Here is a 22,557-nt window from a genome sequence, read left to right on the forward strand (position 1 = left end):
ATTATTTTTTTCTTAGTTTTATTACTTTTTTATAACTAAATTTGTTTCTTAAGATGCAGTCTATGATTATAAATATTTTCTTGTATTTGAAAAACACACTTACCTTGGTGGGATTCGAACTCGGGAACCTCGGGACCTCTGGATCGTGAGCCAACTGCCTTACGTGGTAGACTACTTCTTAATTTAATGTAAGTGTTATATATAGTCTACATATGTCATAACCAGCACAAATATATAATTTTTCAAAAATTATCTTAAGAAACAAATTCAGTTTAAAAAGAGTAATAAAATTTTAAATTGGATATATGATATAATATTTCTTAAAGTCGGGTGAATGTCAGAAACCAGTGCCGGCTCATTATGAAATTACTTATAAAATATGAAATTAAAAAATAATAAAATGTGGTTAAAAAGTGATACATTAAATCTAATAAATTTCAAACAATATTTATAGAAATAATTTATATATATACAGCTGCATTGAAGTAAAAGTATACTATATATGGAGGTGGAGGGGTAAAAACCACAGTGGTGTAACTCAAATTTTTAAAAATATTTTCTCGTGTGCATAGATGCAATCTGTACAATATATAAATTGCATCTATGCACACGAGAAAATATTTTTAAAAATTTGACTTACACCACTGTGGTTTTTACCCCTCCATATATGATAAGACTCGCTATTTCAAATTTTATGGATTACTGGTAGCATTACGTTTAATACACATGTGTAGTAGTGTATTACACATTTTGTAGATTACACGTGTAGTCTACTACACAAGTCACTTACCACACGTGTAGTATATTACATATATAGTGGATTACACGTGTAGTGGATTTCACCCTTCATGATTAGACGTGTATTCCATATTACAGGGATTTCACGCACTAAGTAATTACAGCGTGTAATAACTACAGATTATTGTGTTCCTTTCTGTGATAACTACAGGTGGTCCTGTAGTAACTACACAAGTGTAATATTTACTGGCTGTAGTTTCTTTCCGTAAGGGTCAGTCCAAAAATATGCAATGTCTACTAGAATTCTCTATAGAGAATGAATTATGTATATATATATGTATATCAAAAAGTTATGATCACATCATTCTCAGTGATAGATAGTATATTAACCAGAGAAAAGCGCAATAAGCATTCATCAGCATGTAGACGCTTTGAAATCTGAATTTTAAAGTATGCAATATCCACTTGAGTTCTGTTTAGAGAATAAACTATATATATTTATGTATCAGAATAGATGTAAATCATATTGTTCCTAATGTTAAATAGTATATTAACCAAAGAAAAACGCTATAAATGTTCACCAGTATGTAGACACAGTTGTATAAAATCTAAGTTTTAAAGTATGTAATATCTACTAAAGTCTCTAAAAGAGGATACATTTTATATATCTGCGTATCAGAAAAGATGTATATCATATTGTTCTTAATGATAAATGGTATATTAACTAGAAAAAAGCATAGTAGATGTTCACCAGCATATAGACACTATTGTCATGAAATCTGAATTTTAAAGTATGCAATATCCACTAGAATTCCGTATAAAGAATAAACTAAATATACCTATGTATCAGAACAGATGTATCATACTGTTCCCAATTTTAAATAGTATATTAACCAGAGAAAAGCGTTACAAATGTTCACCAGTATATAGACACTATTGTATAGAAACCAAGTATTAAAGTATGTAATATCTACTAAATTCTCTAAAGGAGAATAAATTATCTGTATCTGCGTATCAGAAAAGGTGTAAATTAACCAGAAATACATGTCAAAACGTACATCAGTCAAAGAGATTGCAATTAGAGAAGAGAGCAACTTAACCTCCAAGGAGACCATATGTACAATGTATAAAACACAGTCCAGTAAAGAGGATAGATTCAAGATATTTGATAGCTTAGTCCATCACAAATCTATTATATCCACCACTGTTCCAGGCGATATATTTGTCCTGCGACAATCATAGGTTAAATCACATTGTAAGATATCCTTTATTGCAATAAATATCGCAGCACATATACAAACAAGACATATAAGACCAAAAACACATACTACGTTTACGCGAGCGTTACTTCTGTATTAACTTACGATATATCACTCGTTTACGCGGAGTAAATTATCGCAAGTTACTACAAAATCCCGTTTACGCGAAGGAATTATCGTGAGTTACTACAAAAGTAACGCTCGCGTAAACGTAGTAACAGTCACACAAGACAGATTATTATCAAATTGCAGTAGTCAAGTAACTAATTTATATAGTTGCTTATCATAATCGAAACGCATAATTATAACTATGACTTATGCTAGGTCTACAATGCGAGTCGCAAAGTCGTGAGTCGCAAGAATTGACCAATTACAATCGAATTTGAGGAGAATAATCGACTGTGATTGGTCAATTCTTGCGACTCACGACTTTGCGACTCCCATTGTAGACCCAGCATTAAGGTGCGATTTCACGATGACGCTCGACGCTGGATTCGAGCGTCAAATCTGGTCACGTGATAGATTTTAGCCAATCCAGTGGTTAGGTTATATTTCGCGTCCCTCTGAATCTATCACGTGACCAGATTTGACACTCGAATCCAGCGTCGAGCGTCATCGTGAAATCGCACCTTTAGACTGCGATCAACGTGACGGTATCACTAATACAATGTAGTGTAAGTCAAGTACAAACATGACATCGCTAGGATGGCAATAAATTCAAGTGCATGTGCAATTTTAGTCTTTGCACAATTTGCACACACGCGTAACTCCTCGATGACGTTACTACAAGTATGTAGGCGCGACCCAACCTCAATGCACCCTTGTCGAATATCACCAGCTTAATATCAAGCAGCACGGCGACCCGGGTCGCACCAGAACCGCGAATTCGCGTCGATTTTCCACGCGATAGCCAACGATAGTCAACGACGTCGGCCCTCACACACGAACTGTTTACCATGACCAAAACATCCCGGAAATCCATAACTAACGCAGCCCATCCATTTACAGGCGGGATAAAATAATGATGCACTTTAGTATAGAGATTAATAGCCCCAAGGATAACGGCCCGACGGTGCCGATCCCCCCGTCCGAGCGCAGACGTTTCTCGAAGCATCTCATGCCTCGACGTACAAGCCCATGACGGCACGACAGGCATAGCCGCCATTACACACACGCGTGAATATCAGAAGTCGGCCATTATCCCAATGCAAATTATCACGTATATGCCTGTTCTCCACTAGCCATTTTAGACCACTATTTTCCCGGGATTATTATTAACGGCGGCCATAACGTTATTATCACACGAGATCGGTCCGCCACGTCCTTTCCGAAAATTGCCATATGACAAAACGAACATAAAACGGAAAGTTATCACACACGAAAGTCAGACTCACCAAGAATTATGAGATTATAAAAAACTAGATATGAATTTATGTCCATTAGCCAACTCATCAGCTTCATATCGAGACCATCGTGTGATAGAATAATTTAGAGACGGAATAAATACTAGAACAAAACTTTATTGCACGCCGTTACACACACGACCTACTCTATTTCGCCATCTTCTCTACTCTCTACCTCTACCTTCCGCTCGTCGCTCGCTGCGACTTCGATATATCGATACGATACTTCTCGCTCGACTCTCTCTTCGACTTACAACAGATTCGGCCATCCTACTCGGTGACGTCCTCGTCACTCGTATTATATTGAACATTCCAGAACATAACATAAAATATCTAATCTTGGAAGTACACAAACTTAAGAAATTGAACATATATAAACTCTAGACTTATATTCCAAATGCAACTATCTTAAACTTAAGAACTTAATGTTATAAACGCAATCTTAATTTAAAAAAAACACATTTACTTCGGTATGATTTTCAATCGGTCAGCTGCAATAATTCCCTTATATAATCGCGAAGACTGTTGTTCACCCTCAATATCCTGAATCAAATATCGATCTCTTTTTAAGGATTTAACAATTTCATAAGGTCCCCGTTATTTTGGCTCTAATTTTCTACTTCTACCAGTAGCCGGTGCGTCGCTTCTGATCATTACTAAATCGCCCTCCTTGAACTCAGGCGCCTCTCGTCGGCCCTTATCGAACTGCTTCTTTTGTACTTCGCGGTTTTTCTCAAGGAGACTTTCTACCGATTCTTTTTCTTCGCTTAAATTTTGCTCCTCATTTAATCGTATAACCTCAGCTGTTAAAGGATTATCACTAACGCCACTACTTCTATGACGGTATACTATCTCGAAAGGAGTTCTTTTCGTTACTCTATGCTCGGTATTGTTCATCGCCCATTGTACATCTAACAGTCTTTTGTCCCACTCATCTCCTTCCTCGTTTGTTGTTGTAGCAAGACTAGTTGTAATTTTTTTATTTATCCGCTCGACTTGACCGTTCGCACGCGGTGTTGCCGAAGCTACCTTTACATGCTGAATGTTTAGATTTTTACATATTAACTCGAAGTCGTAAGACGTAAAAGCTACTCCCCTATCGGTGATAATCCTTGTAGGTCGGCCGTACGTAGTTACAAACTCTCTGACGAACTTGATCGCTTCTTGTGTCCCTGCGCTATGTACAGCCTTCAATACGCAATACTTACTAAATCCATCTATCGCCGCAATTACATAATTGTTCCCGTTCTCAGTACATATAAACGGTCCAAGGTGATCTATATGAATGACCTCAAATGCTCGGCTTCCCTTGTCATATGGGTGTAAATATCCTACTGGTTTTCCTGTGGGTGTTTTATAATAAATACAATTAATACATCGCCCGACGTATTTCGACACAAACTCTCTCATCTTCGGAAAGTAATACGTTTCTTTTACTGCTGCTAATGTTTTGTCAATTCCCATATGGCAAAGTGCTTTATGAGCCTCCGAGACTAGATCATATCGCAATTCATTTGGTACATATAATTGCCATTTACCCTTCGTAATTTTATAGACTCTTGCCTTATACATTGTAAACTTTTGATGGGTTTCCGCATCTCCCGCTTCTAATTTTCCGCGTATTTCTAGAATTTCCGGACTCGATCGTTGCATCGCTGCTACCCAATCAGTATTTATCTTAATTCCTAGTACAGGTAATCCTTCAACTTCTGTTTCTACAGCGTCTTCTACAGGATTTCGACTCAATGCGTCTGCTACGGAATTTTGTTCACCTTTATGATATTCGATAACATAGTCAAATTCGGATAATCGAACAAACCATCGTCCTATTTGTGGTTTCAAATCTCGTTTTGATGCTAACAATTTCAGACTGTTACAATCCGTTCTTATCGTAAATCTAATACCAATTAAATACACTCGGAATCGTTCCAAGGTACACACAATCGCTAATGCTTCTAACTCGTATGAATGATAATTAGATTCCTCGCGCGTCGTTTTTCGGCTAAAGTATGATACTGGATGTAACTTCCCATCTTCTTGTCGCTGTAATAGAACACCTCCTAACCCCAGTGAACACGCATCTGTATGGACTTCGGTCTCTGCACTCAGATTGTATACGCTCAGTATCGGACTTTGAATCAATTTTCCCTTAATCTCGTCGAATGCTTTTTGTTGCTCTGTTCCCCATTCAAATTTTCTATCTTTCTTTAATAATTCGGTCAACGCTCTAACAAACAAAGCAAAGTTTTTTACGAATCTGCGAAAATAACTCGCGAGACCTATAAAGCTACGAACCTCCCTTATGTTTGTAGGAGTTGGAAACTCTCGAATCGCTTCTACTTTTTTCTTTCCCGGCGCTATTCCGTTAGCTGTAATCTCGAATCCCAAATAATCAATTTTTTGTTTTAGAAAACAACATTTTGAAAGGTTCAATGTTAAGCCTGCTTCTCTAAGTGCTTGTAGTACACGTTTTAATTTTCTAAGCCCTTCTTCAATAGTCTTAGACGGAATTATCACATCATCAAAATATGCCATCGCATCGTCCCCTAAATAACTGAGAACTTTACTAATTAATCGCTGAAATTCTGCCGGTGCGTTACACAAGCCAAAAGGCATACGCTTAAAATGATAGTGACCATCGGTCGTACTAAACGCGGTAATGTGCTTTGAATCGTCTGACATAGGAACTTGATAATATCCGCTACTCAAATCTAATGTTGTAAAATATCGCATACCCTGAACACGGTCTACCTGATCATCAATCCTCGCCATCGGGAACGGTCTTCTAACAGTTTGTTTATTTACTCCACGATAGTTGATACACATACGTACGTCGCCATTCTTCTTTCGAACAAGTATAACTGGACTCGCAAACGGTGAATCGCTCTCCTCGATGATTTCCGCTTCCCTCAAGTCGTCGATCATACGCTGAATTTGTGCCCGCTCCGCTTGAGACATTCGGTACGGCCTATAATGTACAGGCGTCGTGTCATGCAATTTAATCTTCATCTCGGCCTTTTTTGTGCACCCAATCTGCCGCACATTTCTAGCAATCAAATCCTTATACTGGTTAAGTACTTCGAGAAGTCTAGGAATATCTTCCTTCGGCGCGTCGGTGTCTATCTCTTCCAGCTTTATTTCTTCTTCGTTGACCTCTTGTCGCCTTGGTGTTTCGTCGGATGGAGTTGAGATATCGCCCCTCGTGATCGTTGCGCCCTCTTTAATTTTGAGGTCCTTACCCGTCATGTTTTAATACAGGCAATATTGATCTTCCCTCGTCATCAGCATTTATCAAACATCTTGGAATTAACTGTCCATCTTCTTGGATTCTTCCTTCGACACTGACGTCACATCCTTGCAAGTCTCCCCGAACCATGACATGTCCTAAGAAATTGTTCGGTATCACTGTTGCTTCTGTCGCCCACAAAACGGTCTTTCTTGTCGATTCTGGCTCAATCCGCAAAAGATCGGACTCGTCGGTGCCAATCCTCAATTCGCCAGGCTTGCTTATCATCACCACGTTACTCGCCTCCGTATACGGGTGACCGACAATCAGAGGAATAGTTTGATATTCCTTTGGCACAACATGAATTTTAACCCTTGCCGTAACACCGTCAACCGTTAAGTTTGCTGTAAATAAACCCTTTGGTTTCACCTCTCCGCTTCAATAACCTATCAGCGGCTCGAAATCTCCTTCCAGGTATGTGAATCCTTCCTCCTCAGCGATGTCGTCTCGTAACGCCACGCAACTGCTTCCCAAGTCGATGTAGCTCTTCACGTATTTGTCGTTGATGTACGCATCCTTGAAATATTTTATATGCGTTTGCGTTCCTGTGATCTGCATCACTGTCTTGCTTGTATTCGTCTTCGAGGTCGTTGCAGTATTGCTTGCTCCGGTTTTATTCGTCTGCTCCTCACCTTTACAGTCTTTTGCGTAATGTCCCTTACCACTACACTTAAAGCAAACAATCACTTTCGCTTGTGGACACTTATTAGCATGATGTCCGTCCTCTTTGCACTTGAAACATCGAATCGACTGAGACGATCCCTTCTTATCCGAACTTCCTCGTTTCTCTGGTTCTTGACAGAATCGTTCGGCGCTCTTCAAGTCAGGTAATAATTTACTAGGCCTATCGTATCTGCTCAACGGACCAATGTATTCACGAATCTTCATATTTTCGATACCTAACACTAACCACTCGATGGTCTCCGCATCGGACATTTGAGCTTTGTTACAGCGAGATAACTTTTCGTAAAAGTACTCCACCATGTGTTGTCCAGATTTCCGTTTGTAATTTTGCGCCTCCAAACGCTTCTTAGTGACACTATCGTCCGACGGAAAAGTTTCTATTAACAGTTTCTTCCATTCCCGCCAGGTGAGATTTTGCGCGGGAAGGCTATCCCGCCATTTCTTCGCAACACCGGATAGCTTCACTAGCCCGTAATGACGAATGGCTACATCGTCCCAATTGTACAATTCCCCGAACTCTTCGATCTTGTTTATCCAATCTTCGATGGAAATATCCCCTATAACAGGATCAAATTTCGGAAGTGCCTCGTGCACATCTCGGAAATAACGCGGGCCATTGCCGTTGGTCGTTCCGTCGCCTGTATGCTCGTCTCGGTTATCTCGTCCGTCATGTGTATTCGCCATATCTGCTAGAGTTTCTCTTCCACGAACGTTTTCAGCACTCGTGCCCGCTCGCCCTTCACAAGGTTTCAACACTCGGCCAGATCGTAACGTCGCCACGCTGCGTAAATTCTCGATCACGAATTTGTCCAAAATATTGCGTTATCGCCACTCTCGGCCGCAATATTCGAACGATCGCGACGTTTATCCCACTTCTGAACTGTGATAGAATAATTTAGAGACGGAATAAATACTAGAACAAAACTTTATTGCACGCCGTTACACACACGACCTACTCTATTCCGCCATCTTCTCTACTCTCTACCTCTACCCAAGGATGCCAGACTCGCGGTTTTTGCCAGCCACTGCCAGCCAGTGGTGGGGATGGGCAGAGATGCCAACTTTACGGTTCAACAACGCAGCCGAGCGCTTCGGCTGGCTTCGGCCAGCTTCGAGCGTCAGCGGTAGAAAAGGATAGACAGATCTGCTGTCTTTTTCTTCTCTCTCGAGCTATGGCTATTGGCTATGCGATTTCGGATCTCGTGAATGCCGAGTTGACGAGGCGACCAGGCGACGCGTGACATTATATCGGCGCGCGACATTAATTATCGATGTATTTTCCTACATATTAATAAATCTAAAAAATTATTTAATAAAGAATTATTATATACATTTTTTTATATGTTAATACAAAATTAAAATTTAAATTAAAATATAAAAATCCACTCTTGGTCAATATGTACGTTTTTTTATTTAAAAAGAATCACTGTTTATTCAACAATCTCTATTTAAAGAATTAATTTCAGCGCAATATGATATTATTAAGTACTAAAAAAAATTATAGTTTATACACTGTTCTTCTTTCTGTCTTTGAATTTATTTTCCATTAAATGTATAACGTACATATTGTTGCTCAACGGAAACCGCGAGAAGGTGGTGGTCTCTTCCACCAGGAGGAAAATGTAAAAATAATTTTTGCACCCTGGGTGTGTGTGTGCGTGTGTGTGTGTGTGTGTGTGTGTGTGTGTGTGTGTGTGTGTGTGTGTGTGTGTGTGTGTGTACACTACACATGCATTTATGTTCCACAAGCGATCGAGATGTCTATTACGGAAAGATTTCTTACGCTTCTAATTTTTAAGCGTGATGTTCATTACGGACATTATTTATTACACGCTTATACTCTTTAAGCGTGATGTTTACTACGGACAAGATGTTTTACACGCTTATCATTTTGAAGCGTGATGTCTTTTATAAACAAAACTAGCTTTTGAGCCCGCGCGAAGCGGGCGTATCTCATTCTCTTTTCTTTTTGTAAATCCCTTTACCAGTCATCGCCCAAATCAATCACTTTTACATTTTGTATCTGTAATTTTTAGTCAATTTTATTTATTTATATTTATATTTATATTTTATTTATATAAAAAATTAGGATATTAAAATGGTGGACTTCCACACCACCCACGTTTCCTGTTTTTTGACGTAGAACTACGTCTTTGTCGACAGTAAAGGGGGGGTAAATCCAGGAGCACAGATGACTTTTATGGGCGCAGAGCAGCCGATTTTTAAAAGCGCAAAGCAGCCGAATTTGAAAGGCGCAGAGCAGCCAATTTTTATGGGCGCAAAGCAGTCGAATTTGAAAGGCGCAGAGCAGCCTATTTTTATAAGCACAAAGCAGCCGAATTTTATGGGCGCAAAGCAGCCGATTTTTGTAGGCGCATAGATATTTTATACCCTTCTCTAATTAAAGTACCCTCTTGAGAATGCTACATAGAGTTGTCCGTGAGCAAATACGGATTGTGGCAGATAAATTCCAACTTTTTCTAAAGTTTGTCCCTGAGATTTATTGATTGTCATAGCAAATGCCACTCTAATAGGAAACTGTCTTCGTTTGAGCTTAAACGGGAGCTTAAACAAAATTGTTAATAATTTAATCATTCGCAGCATGTAGCCTTAAAGTACTGTGGTCTTTTTTAACAGCACTAGTGTATAATTTGTCCGCCGACATAAGATACAAATGTTTGTCTTCAATCGTCATGCTTATAGATGTTTCTCCTTTTGCCTTCAATGCTGACTTAAAAATGCAAGTGGCATGACGATTGAAGACAAACATTTGTCTCTTATGTCGGCGAATAAATTATACACTAGTGCTGTTAAAAAAGACCACAGTACTTTAAGGCTACATGCTGCGGATGATTAAATTATTAACAATTTTGTTTAAGTTCCCGTTTAAGCTCAAACGAAGACAGTTTCCTATTATAGTGGCATTTGCTATGACAATCAATAAATCTTAGGGACAAACTTTAGAAAAAGTTGGGATTTATCTGCCACAATCTGTATTTGCTCACGTACAACTCTATGTAGCATTCTCAAGAGGGTACTTTAATTAGAGAAGGGTATAAAATATCTATGCGCCTACAAAAATCGGCTGCTTTGCGCCCATAAAAGTCATCTGTGCTACTGGATTTACCCCCCCCTTTACTGTCGACAAAGACGTAGTTCTACGTCAAAAAACAAGAAACGTGGGTGGTGTGGAAGTCCACCATTTTAATATCCTAATTTTTTATATAAATAAAATTGATTAAAAATTACAGATACAAAATGTAAAAGTGATTGATTTGGGCGATGACTGGTAAAGGGATTTACAAAAAGAAAAGGGAATGAGATACGCCCCGCTTCGCGCGGGCTCAAAAACTAGTTTTGTTTATAAAAGACATCACGCTTTAAAATGATAAGCGTGTAAAACATCTTGTCCGTAGTAGACATCACGCTTAAAGAGTATAAGCGTGTAATAAATAATGTCCGTAATGAACATCACGCTTAAAAATTAGAAGCGTAAGAAATCTTTCCGTAATAGACATCTCGATCGCTTGTGGAACATAAATGCATGTGTAGTGTACACACATACACACACACACACACACACACACACACACACACCCAGGGAAATGTAAAAAATTATTTTTACATTTCCCTCCTGGCGGAAGAGACCACCCCCTTCTTGCGGTTTCCGTTGAGCAACAATATGTACGTTATACATTTAATGGAAAATAAATTTAAAGACAGAAAGAAGAACAGTGTATAAACTATAATTTTTTTTAGTACTTAATAATATCATTGCGCTGAAATTAATTCTTTAAATAGAGATTGTTGAATAAACAGATTCTTTTTAAATAAAAAAACGTACATATTGGCCAAGAGTGGATTTTTATATTTTAATTCAAATTTTAATTTGTATTAACATGTAAAACAATGTATATAATAATTTTTTATTGAATAATTTTTTAGATTTATTAATATGTAGGAAAATACATCGATAATTAGTGTCGCGGGGCTATAATTATGTCACGCGTCGTCTGGTTGCCTCGCCAACTCGGCATTCACGAGATCCGAAATCGCATAGCCAATAGCCATAGCTCGAGAGAGAAAAAGAAGACAGCAGATCTGTCTATCTTCTTCTACCGCTCGACGCTCGAAGCTGGCTGCTGAACCGTAAAGTTGGCATCTCTGCCCATCCCCACCACTGGCTGGCAGTGGCTGGCAAAAACCGCGAGTCTGGCATCCTTGCCTCTACCTTCCGCTCGTCGCTCGCTGCGACTTCGATATATCGATACGATACTTCTCGCTCGACTCTCTCTTCGACTTACAACAATCGTCAATCAGTTTTACACCATATGCATACAGGGCATCCTCAGCATTTAGATGTAATTTCTGTCAATAATTATCACAAGTCAATAATAATATATGTTCTACGAACACTATTATACTCCCAGAAATGAGTAAATTATCAAGTTTCTGAGGATATGTAACCGATTGAGATTATATCGAGTCTCAAAGTGAACACCACGGGACATGACACCGTGACGTGGCAAAAGTTAATGTATAATTTCTGGCGGAAATTCACAAAAGTCACTTATAATATATGCATGGTAGAATCACGGTCGTATACACAGGTCTGGAAACGAAGGTGGTGGGGATGGTTCGCTTAGCGTGTCAAAATTTATTTGGCTTGTGGCCACAAGGGCTGCGCTGCGTGTCATGGTCCTGGTTCGCATAGCGCAAGCGCCTTGCGCATGAAATCTTAACCTATATATATATATATATATATATATGTACATATGTATGTGTGTATGTATAATATATTATAAGACCGTGTGTATGATATATATGTATATGTATGGATATTTCCGGAAAAATAGAGAATAAGAAATAAAACGAAAATTAATATGCCTATTATACGTTGCATATATGAATAATTTCATCATTATAAATATTGAAAGAAATCTAAAATTTCGTTAATCGAAACGACGCTGATAAGCATGTACGATTTTTATTCAGAAAGGGGAAGAGGGTGAAACATAACATTAAAAATTATAAAAAAATTTTATTGATTCGTCAATTTAGACAATTTTTTTTTTACAACAAATTTCTTTGCGACTTTGAGATTTTCCTGGTGGGCATTTTGCCTCATTCTTAGTCGTATGTAATATATTATCGAATATGACAAAATGTCTGAGGCGTGCTCTTTGCAAGGAAAAGTGAATTTAAAAGAAGACATAACTTCATCTAGCGTGCAATCAAAAACATCGCGCCGGGATGCATATTTAGCAAAACATGCCTCTACGTGACGAATTAAGTTGAAAAAACTCAAATTTGCGTGAATCAGTCCTCCTCTTGATTTTAGATCGACCAAATGCGACACTGAAGATGAACTAGAAGAGTCTGATTTTATCGCTTCTTGACAAGTAACGCATTTTTTGTGAATTTTCAATACTTGCTTACATAGGTAACCTGTGAATCCCATATAAATATGTAAGAGTATGTCGCATGTCCGGATGACATGCTACGAGAGGAAATATTCTAGTCTACGATGATATCTATGAACAAAACTAAAGCTTGCGGTAGCGACGCTATGTCCTCCAAGATTTGAGGGAGTTTACATCCGTGTACATTAACGACACTTCCATACACGAAGTAGCGAAGTTCTTTGTTGGCGCAAAGCTGTATACTTTTTTCTACAACCGGGAATTTATCGTCGTTTTCCATCTTCGTTATAGCGTATGTGAACAGAAAACTGCCGATATCGGTGCTTAGTTCACCGACACTCCACGGCCATGGTATCGAGGTAGAGTCCGTAATTTTTCCAGGAGTACCTATGAAAACAGAGACGAATGAAAACTTTGAAAAACGCGCTTTACGGTTACTATTTAAATGCGATTTTACTTACCATAGTTAAAAGTGACTTGTGATAAGTGAAAGCGACGTTCACACACATCAGGTGCACAATGTGCCACCGGATGATTCTGAATTTGTTGCTCCTGAATTGACTCGACAGTGGCTACATCCTGAATTTGTTGCTCCTGAATTGATTCGACAGTGGCTACATCCTGAATTTGTTGCTCCTGAATTGATTCGACAGTGGCTACATCCGGAATTTGTTGCTCCTGAATTGACTCGACAGTGGTTACATCCTGAATTTGTTGCTCCTGAATTGATTCGACAGTGGCTACATCCGGAATTTGTTGCTCCTGCATTGACTCGACAGTGGTTACATCCTGAATTTGTTGCTCCTGAATTGACTCGATGGTGGCTACATCTCTTGGCGAAAGATCCTCATGGAGTATTATATTCGTGGTTTTTATATCAACTCCATCCATTACCGAAGACCCATTGGTTTTTACATCTGTGAAAAGAATTCAAATTTAAAACGGTAATTATATAGAATAACTAACACAGCTCGGATTATTTTGACCTTGACATATGTTGTCAAGATCACCCTCCTGAGTGACCTTCAGAAGTTTTTAGCCGGTGGTCGTTATTCGTTAAAAAGTTATTAACAAAAAAATGTTTGGAAAATATAGCAGCTATTTTGAGTATTGGAAGGCATAAATGACTAATATATATGTCGAAATAGTTCACGCATACACTTTCCACGCAAAACAATGTGCCAAATTAATTAGTGTTTATTGTGTGTATTAATTTTACAGTGGATACATTCTACGTATAATACGAAAGAAAGCATCAATTCTTTGACTGTGTTTATGTTCTGTGTTTACACTTTTCACGCGAGACGAGTTGAACTATTTTGACATATATATTAGTCATTTATATGCCTTCCAATACTCACATATATTCAATATACAATTTATCAACAATTTACTGCTTTAAATGTGTTTTGGTAAAGCGACTTTTTCGTAAAATAAAGTATTCTCTGCTTTAACAAAAAACGTAATATTAGTCGCTTATGCCTCTCAATACTTAAAATAATTGCTATATTTTTAAAACTTTTATTGTTAATAACTTTTTAATATAAAAAACGACCGCCGGCTAAAAACTTCTGAAGGTCACTCAGGAGGGTGATCTTCACAACACATGTCAAGGTCAAAGTAATCCGAGCTGTGTTAGTTATTCTATATAATTACCTTTAAAACATACACTCATGCAATTTTAATATTTAGTCACTCTCTGTTTCAGATGCCACGATGTCCATATCTATTCTAAGGAATCAATGAATAATAAAATATACCTTGTACGAAAGAAGGCTCCTTCTCATTGCAAGATTCGTCGACCGTTGTATTCATCGAGGGCTCGTCCAAAGAAAAATAATTATGCTCTGCACTGATGCGTTGGCCAATTGAACAATCCCTAGCAGTGGCGATATTTTCCACCTTTCTCTGACAGTCAAATTTTGAAGGAACAGCCAACGGATGGAGTCGAGTGCGCATGTAAGGAGCTTTCAATAAACATGCAATGAAGTAACAAGATCATTTGAAAGTTAACCCAGCAAGAACGAATCAAAATATTTACTTATGTAAATAGTCACGCAAGTCGAATTTGTATATATAATTATAATATAATTAAAGCATAGAAAATATTTAATCATCATTAAACTTACTTCGGCGATAATCCGATCATTATCGTATTTCACCCATTTCCTGAGGATGTGATGTTCTTCGAAATGCTTCTCGCAAACGAATTGCGACGGCTTCAGATCAACAATGCCCGGAATCGCAGCAATCCATTTTCTACATTGTTCGATATTTGACGGCACTTTAAACAACGAACACTTCTTTGCTGAATAATTTCGCGATTTGCACATTGGCACCGCGCACGATTTAGTCATTATATCGCACAGTATCACACAATCGCACGTGGTATTAATGATATTAATATCAGTTACGCGGGGTGGGGATGGCCGTGTAACAGGAATCCGTGAGCGCGCAATTGAAGGGTGCCCGCCGTGTCCGGGAGGCCGACCGCCGACCGCCGTCGCTGATCTGCGCGATCAGCAGGTTAAGTTAGGTTATTCACGCGCTTCATTTTAACCAGGTACCATAACCAAAAGCGACGCGTAGTGGCGGCCAGAGACATAAAATTTGCAACTCTAAGCGGACTACCCCCACCACTGAAATTTGACTTGGTTTCCAGACCTGTGTATACGACCGTGGGTAGAATACACTTATATGTCCAAAAACGAAATAAAGTCCAAAAGTTTAGTAATTTAAGCGGATTGATGATATATCCGAATATTTTAAGTGGATACGGCTGAGCTACGTGTACATGTGCGTGCCCATGTACGAATCAAAAATGTTAATATCTTTCTTAAATTAAGAAAATATATCAGAAACTAGCTGGTTACCCGGGCTTCGCCCCGGAGGACATATGTAATAAGACACGCAAATGCTCTCTCTCTCTCTCTCTCTCTCTCTCTCTCTCTCTCTCTCTCTCTCTCTCTCTCTCTCTCTCTCTCTCTCTCTCTCTCTCTCTCTCTCTCTCTCTCTCTCTCTCTCTCTCTCTCTCTCTCTCTCTCTCTCTCCCTCTCTCTCCTCTCTCTCTCTCTCTCTCCCTCTCTCTCCCTCTCTCTCCCTCTCTCTCCCTCTCTCTCCCTCTCTCTCCCTCTCTCTCCCTCTCTCTCCCTCTCTCCCTCTCTCTCCCTCTCTCTCCCTCTCTCTCTCCCTCTCTCTCCCTCTCTCTTTCTCTCTCTTCCTCTTCCTCCCTCCCTCCCCCCCTCCCTCCCCCTCCCTCCCTCTCCCTCCCTCTCCCCCCCTCTCCCTCCCTCTCCCTCCCTCTCCCTCCCTTTCCCTCCCTCTCCCTCCCTCTCCCTCCCTCTCTCTCCTTCTCTCTAAAGTTCAATTCCGTCGTATACAATTCTTTGAGATTCACTCAATTATTACCTAAAAAATTGGAAAAATTTCGTAACCGATTTCCAAAAAAATACCGGTTCCCAAAAAGATCGGTAACGAAAAACTATACAGTTTATAGCACTCCCCTTGAAATTCTACCCCTGTTTTATATACAATTCTTTAAAATTTGATCAATTATTTCCCGAAAAATTCGAAAAACTTTTGATACCGGTTTCCAAAAAGATCGGTAACGAAAAATTATACACTTTATGGCACTCCCCGCGAATTTCCCGAAAAATTCGAAAAACTTTTGATACCAGTTTCCAAAAAGATCGGTAACGAAAAATTATACACTTTATGGCACTCCCCGGGTAATTCTATACCCCTGTTTTATATACAATTCTTTAAAATTCGTTCAATTACTTCTCGAAAAATTAGAAAAATTAAAAAAAACCGGTTTCCAGAAAATCGGTAACAAAAAACTATACACACAGTGACACTTCCCGGGAAATTCTACCCCTATTTCATATACTTTTGGTAAAAATTCGGTCCATTGGTTTCCGAGATCATCGAACACAAACAATCAAACTGACAAACTCTGTCTCTTTATAATAATAGTATAGATTATATATCGTTCGACTCATTTTTACAGCACGAATCACCACATATAGAAATTTCCAAGAAATTTCAAAGTTTAAGGACACTCGTAATGCACTTATACGGAGCGGCCAAGGGACACGTCCGCCCTCGACCATAGCCCCTGCCAGACCCCCACTCGGATCTCACCTGTCTTGACCGGTCGTGACACTACGACTCCATCTCGGCCGCGGAACAATTTGGACATCTTTTCCGCCAGCTTGTCCGCTTTGGACTCGCCTTCCTTTCCAGGGAACTCTATAAGGAGTGCCCCGGTTTGGGCCCTCTTCGGTCTTAGGGGACCCTCAATTCCCAGGTCCTTGAGGGTGATTTTACTACGTGCCACCTTCATCAACTGCTCGTAGTCACCCTCAAGGCTTGTCAGGGTCACCGCGGCGGTCCTTGGTGGCTTCCTGATTGTTGTCCTGCCGTTGTTATTGGCTGCGTTATTGCCCGCTGCCGCTCCTCCTTTCCCTTTGCTGTTGGTGGGGATTGACGCATTTCCCGCTGCGCCTTTTCCTTTAGGCGGAGCTTGGCTTTTCTGTTGCTGTTGCCTCTGTTGCTGCTTTGGTGGCTGCTTTTGCCCTTGTTGTGGCTTCTTCTTATTGCCAACCGCCTTCCTTTTTGCGACCTCTGACCAAGAGGTCTGAGCGGGTTGGGCGTTGGCTGGGGAGTTCGTCGTCTGGCTTTTTCCGCCGGCAGTTCCCTTCTTTGAGGGTGTTTCTGCCGCGGTTCCTGCCCGGTTTGTCGAACCTCCCTGTTTCTCCGCTCTCCCGCCACCTCAGCCCTTCCTATTTTTCCTAGGGGCAGAGGTAACGGAGCTAGTTGGCGATGATGACGAGGCTGAATCCGTTCCACTCGCGGGGATTGATCTCCTCGCGGGTCTGGCTGTGATTGCCGGGGGTGGCATAACTATTCTCGCCATAAGTCCTCGGACCATCTCCTCGAACCTCGTCTCCATCTTTCTCATCTCCGACATGATTCTGTCTTCCAGACCCATGTCCTCGTGTTGTTCACCCATCGGTGGCACCGGTGGGTCAATCATCACGGGGGGCCTTCCTTGTATCGACGGCCTCATTGCCGCCGAGGTGCCCCCCACTGCGATCTGCTTGAGGATTTCCACCCGCCTGCTCGGCACGTTCTCCGTAACGTCCGGTAAGTCATCGTCTTCAATGACGTTGGACTTATTTCTCCCCTTTCTCCGTGAGGAAGTCTCGTGTCTGTCTGGCGAGGGGGGGTGATTGGAGGTCTCTCCCATGACAACCTCCATTTCCTCTTCCCATGGAACACTTTGGCGTTCCTCCAACTTTCTTCGGAGTTCAGCCACTTGTTCCTCCAAGCTGGCTGTTTTACGTCGGAGATCTTCCACCTCGACATCTCTTACCACAGCCTCGTCGCCAGTTTTCATGCGACTGATCAAGTGTGAGGCTGCCGCGCTAATCGTAGAAGCTGCTTTGTTTAGGCTGCCTTGGTCTCCTCCTTTCAAGTTCTTATTTGTTGTATTGACCTTGTCAACCACGGCTACCTGCTCCACGATTAATCTAGCCAGGTCTTCCGTCGGCCGGTGTCTGAACTCCTCCATCATTCTATGTTCGCCTTCCCTTTGTTTCTTCGACAGTACTGCCGGGACCATTGGTTTAGTAAGGTCCTTAATCCTTTGCTTCTCCTCTCTGCGATGTCTCTCAGCTAATTTGGCTTTTTTCACCTCCCATTCGCCTGTTGATATTGGCCTGCCTCTCTTTTTCTCTGATTCCGGACCAAAGACCAGTCTGTCATCCTCATCTAGGACGACAGAGCAGTCCGAGATCTCTGAGTGAGCTGATGAGTTTCTACGACTATCAGCAGCCCTGTCCCATTGATCCAGGTACTCTTCAAAGTCCTCATCTTTTGAGATATTTATCGCCTCGTTTGATCGTTGATCCCGTCGGGACGACCTCCCTTTAGCCGGGGAGGGAGGGATCCTAGACTCAGGCTTCTTGCCGGAGCTTGAGCCAGAGTAGTCCGCCGAGGAGCTTCCAGCTATCTGGGAGTCCTTGTAGGATTTTGGACCTATTCTCCTCTTGTTCTTTGATGTACGGGCGGGAGACCGAGACCGAGACCGGTTTCGTTGATCCCCCACTCCTGCCAGGGCTGCGATCGCATTTTCGCCGGGTGAGCTCGCGCCTAACTCACCGGGTAGCCCATCGCTGGCTAACGACGGATGGGTGACTGGGACTGTATCACCCTCCCTGAGTGTCCGATCACCCAGGGAGTTTTTTCTCTTATTGTCCGACATTTTTCATATTTTAAGAGGATGGTTTGTTTTTTGGGGTGGCCTTCCCCTAGGCTGGTTGGCTCCCACGCCTAACGGGCCCAGCCTGCCTGAGCTCGGGTATCCCCGGGTTCGCCGTACCGAGAGCGCCCCTCAGGAGTCTTCCCGGAGGCCGCCCGCGACCCTTGAGGCACCGCCCGCGGCCGACCCCCGCAGGAGAGCCCCCGCCACCCCCCCCACGAACAGCGGGGAGACCGGCCGAGCAAGCTCGATCCCGGCCCCCCGCCGCCCGCGAGAGGAGGCAACAGACACTCCCCAGCCGACCGCCGACCGACGGGCTACCTTACTCGCCGCCGGCCCTTACGTCCGTCGGCAGGACACCACCGGCCCTAACCAGGAATACGTCCTGGCGGCCCGGTGGGTCCTCTTCCCCTTGCAGATCGCCCGGCCCCGACCTCGGAAACGTCCGAGCGGCCCGGATGATCCGCCGTTCGTTCCCTTAAGGGCCCCCACCCTGCCGGAGCACTGGCGTGCAATGGGTGGGAACCCCTCTCCCCCCACCTGAAAAGAAAGAACCCTCCCACTACCATCCCCCCCACGCGCAAGCCGATGCCGGACCGAGCCATTGCTCGCGCTCCGACATCCGTCGCACGCAGGAGGACAGGGCTCGAGAGGTCCCCCATCCCCGTGGTTTTTTATCGAGGTTTTCCTTCCTCTAGGCCGATGGGGGGAGTAGAAACTCCCCCCTAACGGTCACGGCCGACCGGGCGTTTGCACTCGGGGTCGCCTTCCCCTACCGGCTGTTGGAGTCTGGGTGGCCGAGGCCAACGTCAGACTCCTAAGCAGGGCAGCCGGACCCCCGGTTTTCTGTCAGGGTTTTCCTTCCTTTAGGTCGGTTAGGAGAGCCTAAACTCATTCCACACGACCCCGACCGGCCGAGCAGACTTTTTATAGAGGCCGCTTACCTCGCGAGTCCTAAAAAGGACTCCCCGGCCCACGACAACTCAAAGAGATGCCGTGGGTTACGGTACTGATGTGCTCGGGTACCCCGGGTTCGCAAAACCCGTATCCAATGGTTCCCATCGGGCCCCGGAGGGCCCGGAAGGACGCTATTGGCCTCCTGGGGGGGAGGTGTGCTTAACTACCTAGTGAATAGACAACTGGGAAAGAAGAGGGGAAAGGTGGTGGCGTTGTTTGTAGATTTAAAGGCAGCTTTTGACTCGGTAGATAGGGAGGTGTTGATTGAGGCGCTGAGGGAGAGGGGAGTTAGGGTGTGACCGAACTTACGATCTTGAATATGTGGAAACTTACTTTAAGTAATATGATTACGGTCGCCACTGTGTTTTTAACGATCACACAGAACGTATTTGGCCGATCAGTCACCTTGACGAAAGGCTTCCTTCCTTCCTTCTGGTCTCGTGTGGATTTTCAATCTTAACGCTGCTTGGCTTGGTACGTTTTTCAGACAATGTTCTCAGCAATGTCACGCACTCGCATTTGGTTCGCGTATGAGTTATCCGGATTCGGGATAGGATATCAAAATAAATATAATACTTGTATTGTATTAACAATAACAAATAAAAATATATTTAATATTTGTACACCAGTACACGAAAGTAAGGTAAATTACAATACTTCCAACGGCTATCGGGCGTTTACCGGGTGCGATCCCGAACCACGAGACGGAACGCGTATTTAATAACTTCTCGCTAAACAACCGTACGTTGTGGTAAAGACGATTACAAATACGCGTGTTCGCGAAACTAGTCTTTCCCTTGAACGTTCTTACGATTATTAATTTCACGCAAGACAATTCTTTCGATCGCTCTTAAACACGTCCGCTCGCCATTACGGCTCGTCAAGGAAAGACTTCGAAGTACGTCCGCACGCTTCAAAGGTTCCCACAGGAAAGACCTCGAAAGGTCGCTCGGGCTTGTCTCCCCACTACCGCTCGCTGTTGGGCGACCAATCACAGAACAGTCGCGCCATATTGCTCTCTCTTTCTAACATGTAGTTGTCCTTTTCTCTCTTGATCAACGGAAATTTCCTATCGTCGTAAACAACTTTCTGTAATAATGTTAATTTTACTTAAATATTTTCAAATATTATTATTTCTATTGTTAAATAAATGGTTATAAGTTTTACTAATTATAAGACTCGCAACTACATGTTATTGCATATTTTACCTTTTTTTTACAAAATAAAAATTAAGATAATAATAATGTTGAATCCCGCACATAATAATCCACAATGCGTTCCCTTTTCTTATATGCAATATTAAGTCATTCCTTTCACACTTTACAATATTTCGCGGTAAATCCCTGCTCATTACATGTGATTCTAATATCGCACATTTATTCTTTCATGTCATTCTCATTTTCTTTATTAATCTTTATTTTTGTTTCAGGTTCATCTTTCTCACATCGGGACTTCACAGGATTCATCAGGTAAGTATAACTATATGAAATAATCATTATTATCACTTTCATATCTTAAAATAATCGATATTTCCTTTTTTCAGGTTTTGAGATCAAGTCTCTGTAAAACGCTTTAAAAGCTCACAAAAAAATTCCAACACACTCTATTATGCTTCATACAAATGGATCTATCGATAAAATGAACTTTACATACATAATTTCAAAATCGATGTTACTGACCTATGACAACGAAATCTTCTTATGCGTGGCACATATAACTTCAAATATACTTTTGTTACTCTAAACCAAGGTCTCCTATGCCAACATACACGCATATTTATCGATTTTCGATGTTTTCGCAAATTTTATCAAAATGCTTAAAAATGGTTAATTTTCAATAAAATAAAGCTTATTGGACTCCTCTTACAATAAATAAAATAAATCTATCATTCAAATTCAATAAAAATGAAAATTACGAAAGTTGGTCAAAAATGTGGATCTTTGAAATAATTACTTAAATCATATAAAATTATCATAACTGGGCTTCTTTCATCCCTATGAACTCGAATATATCGAAATAATTCAAAATTATTCGATTTTTAAAGAATTTACCAAAAATGACCAAAGTTCGTATTTTTTAGAAAATACGCGTTTTCTCGACATAAATCGCTTTATCTATCCTACTTAAACACAAATATCGCAAATAGAACTTAAAAAGTTGATTTTTACAACTTTTGACCCAAAATTGTCGTTTCACGAAATATCGCGAAATTTGAGAAAAAGACGTCATAATATCTTTTCTTAGGCTTAAACTAATCCGTACATATCGTCATTATATTAACTTAACGCTTATTCTCCATTTTGACACTTCGATGTCAAAAATGCGAAATTCTGTATTATCGCTATAAATTGAATAAAAACTATATCACACGACTCTTTACAACTAAACTAATCATTTAAGACCATTCCCAGCTCATTCGCTCAAGAATTTGCAAAGTCACCTCGAACAGGTGAAAATTTTTAATAACGCAAAAAATTAAATAAAAACTACATAGGTGGTCTGCTTAGGACTAAACAAATTGTTTGAGACTAATTTTAACACC

The 22,557-nt window shown here is 41.1% G+C and overlaps 1 protein-coding gene and 1 long non-coding RNA gene across 2 annotated transcripts; one reads left to right on the forward strand and one right to left on the reverse strand.

Moving 5' to 3' along the window:
- Positions 1–12,399: 12,399 nt before the first annotated feature.
- LOC139777671 (uncharacterized) lies at positions 12,400–15,588 on the reverse strand. The gene is made up of 3 exons (XM_071715234.1): positions 14,554–15,588; positions 13,255–13,710; positions 12,400–13,180 (listed from the first exon to the last, which is right to left on the reverse strand). The coding sequence occupies exons 1-3, from the start codon at positions 14,750–14,752 to the stop codon at positions 12,888–12,890; spliced, it is 948 nt and encodes a 315-aa protein (XP_071571335.1). The 5' UTR covers positions 14,753–15,588; the 3' UTR covers positions 12,400–12,887.
- On the forward strand, positions 14,676–22,387 carry LOC139777674 (uncharacterized). The gene is made up of 3 exons (XR_011719405.1): positions 14,676–14,752; positions 21,445–21,484; positions 21,559–22,387. It is a non-coding gene; the product is annotated as an uncharacterized lncRNA (long non-coding RNA).
- Positions 22,388–22,557: the final 170 nt, after the last annotated feature.

Source organism: Temnothorax nylanderi, unplaced genomic scaffold (genome assembly GCF_030848795.1).
Source record: "Temnothorax nylanderi isolate EJ_2023f unplaced genomic scaffold, tnyl_v1.0 TNYL_tig0157_pilon, whole genome shotgun sequence".
NCBI classification, from domain to species: domain Eukaryota; kingdom Metazoa; phylum Arthropoda; class Insecta; order Hymenoptera; family Formicidae; genus Temnothorax; species Temnothorax nylanderi.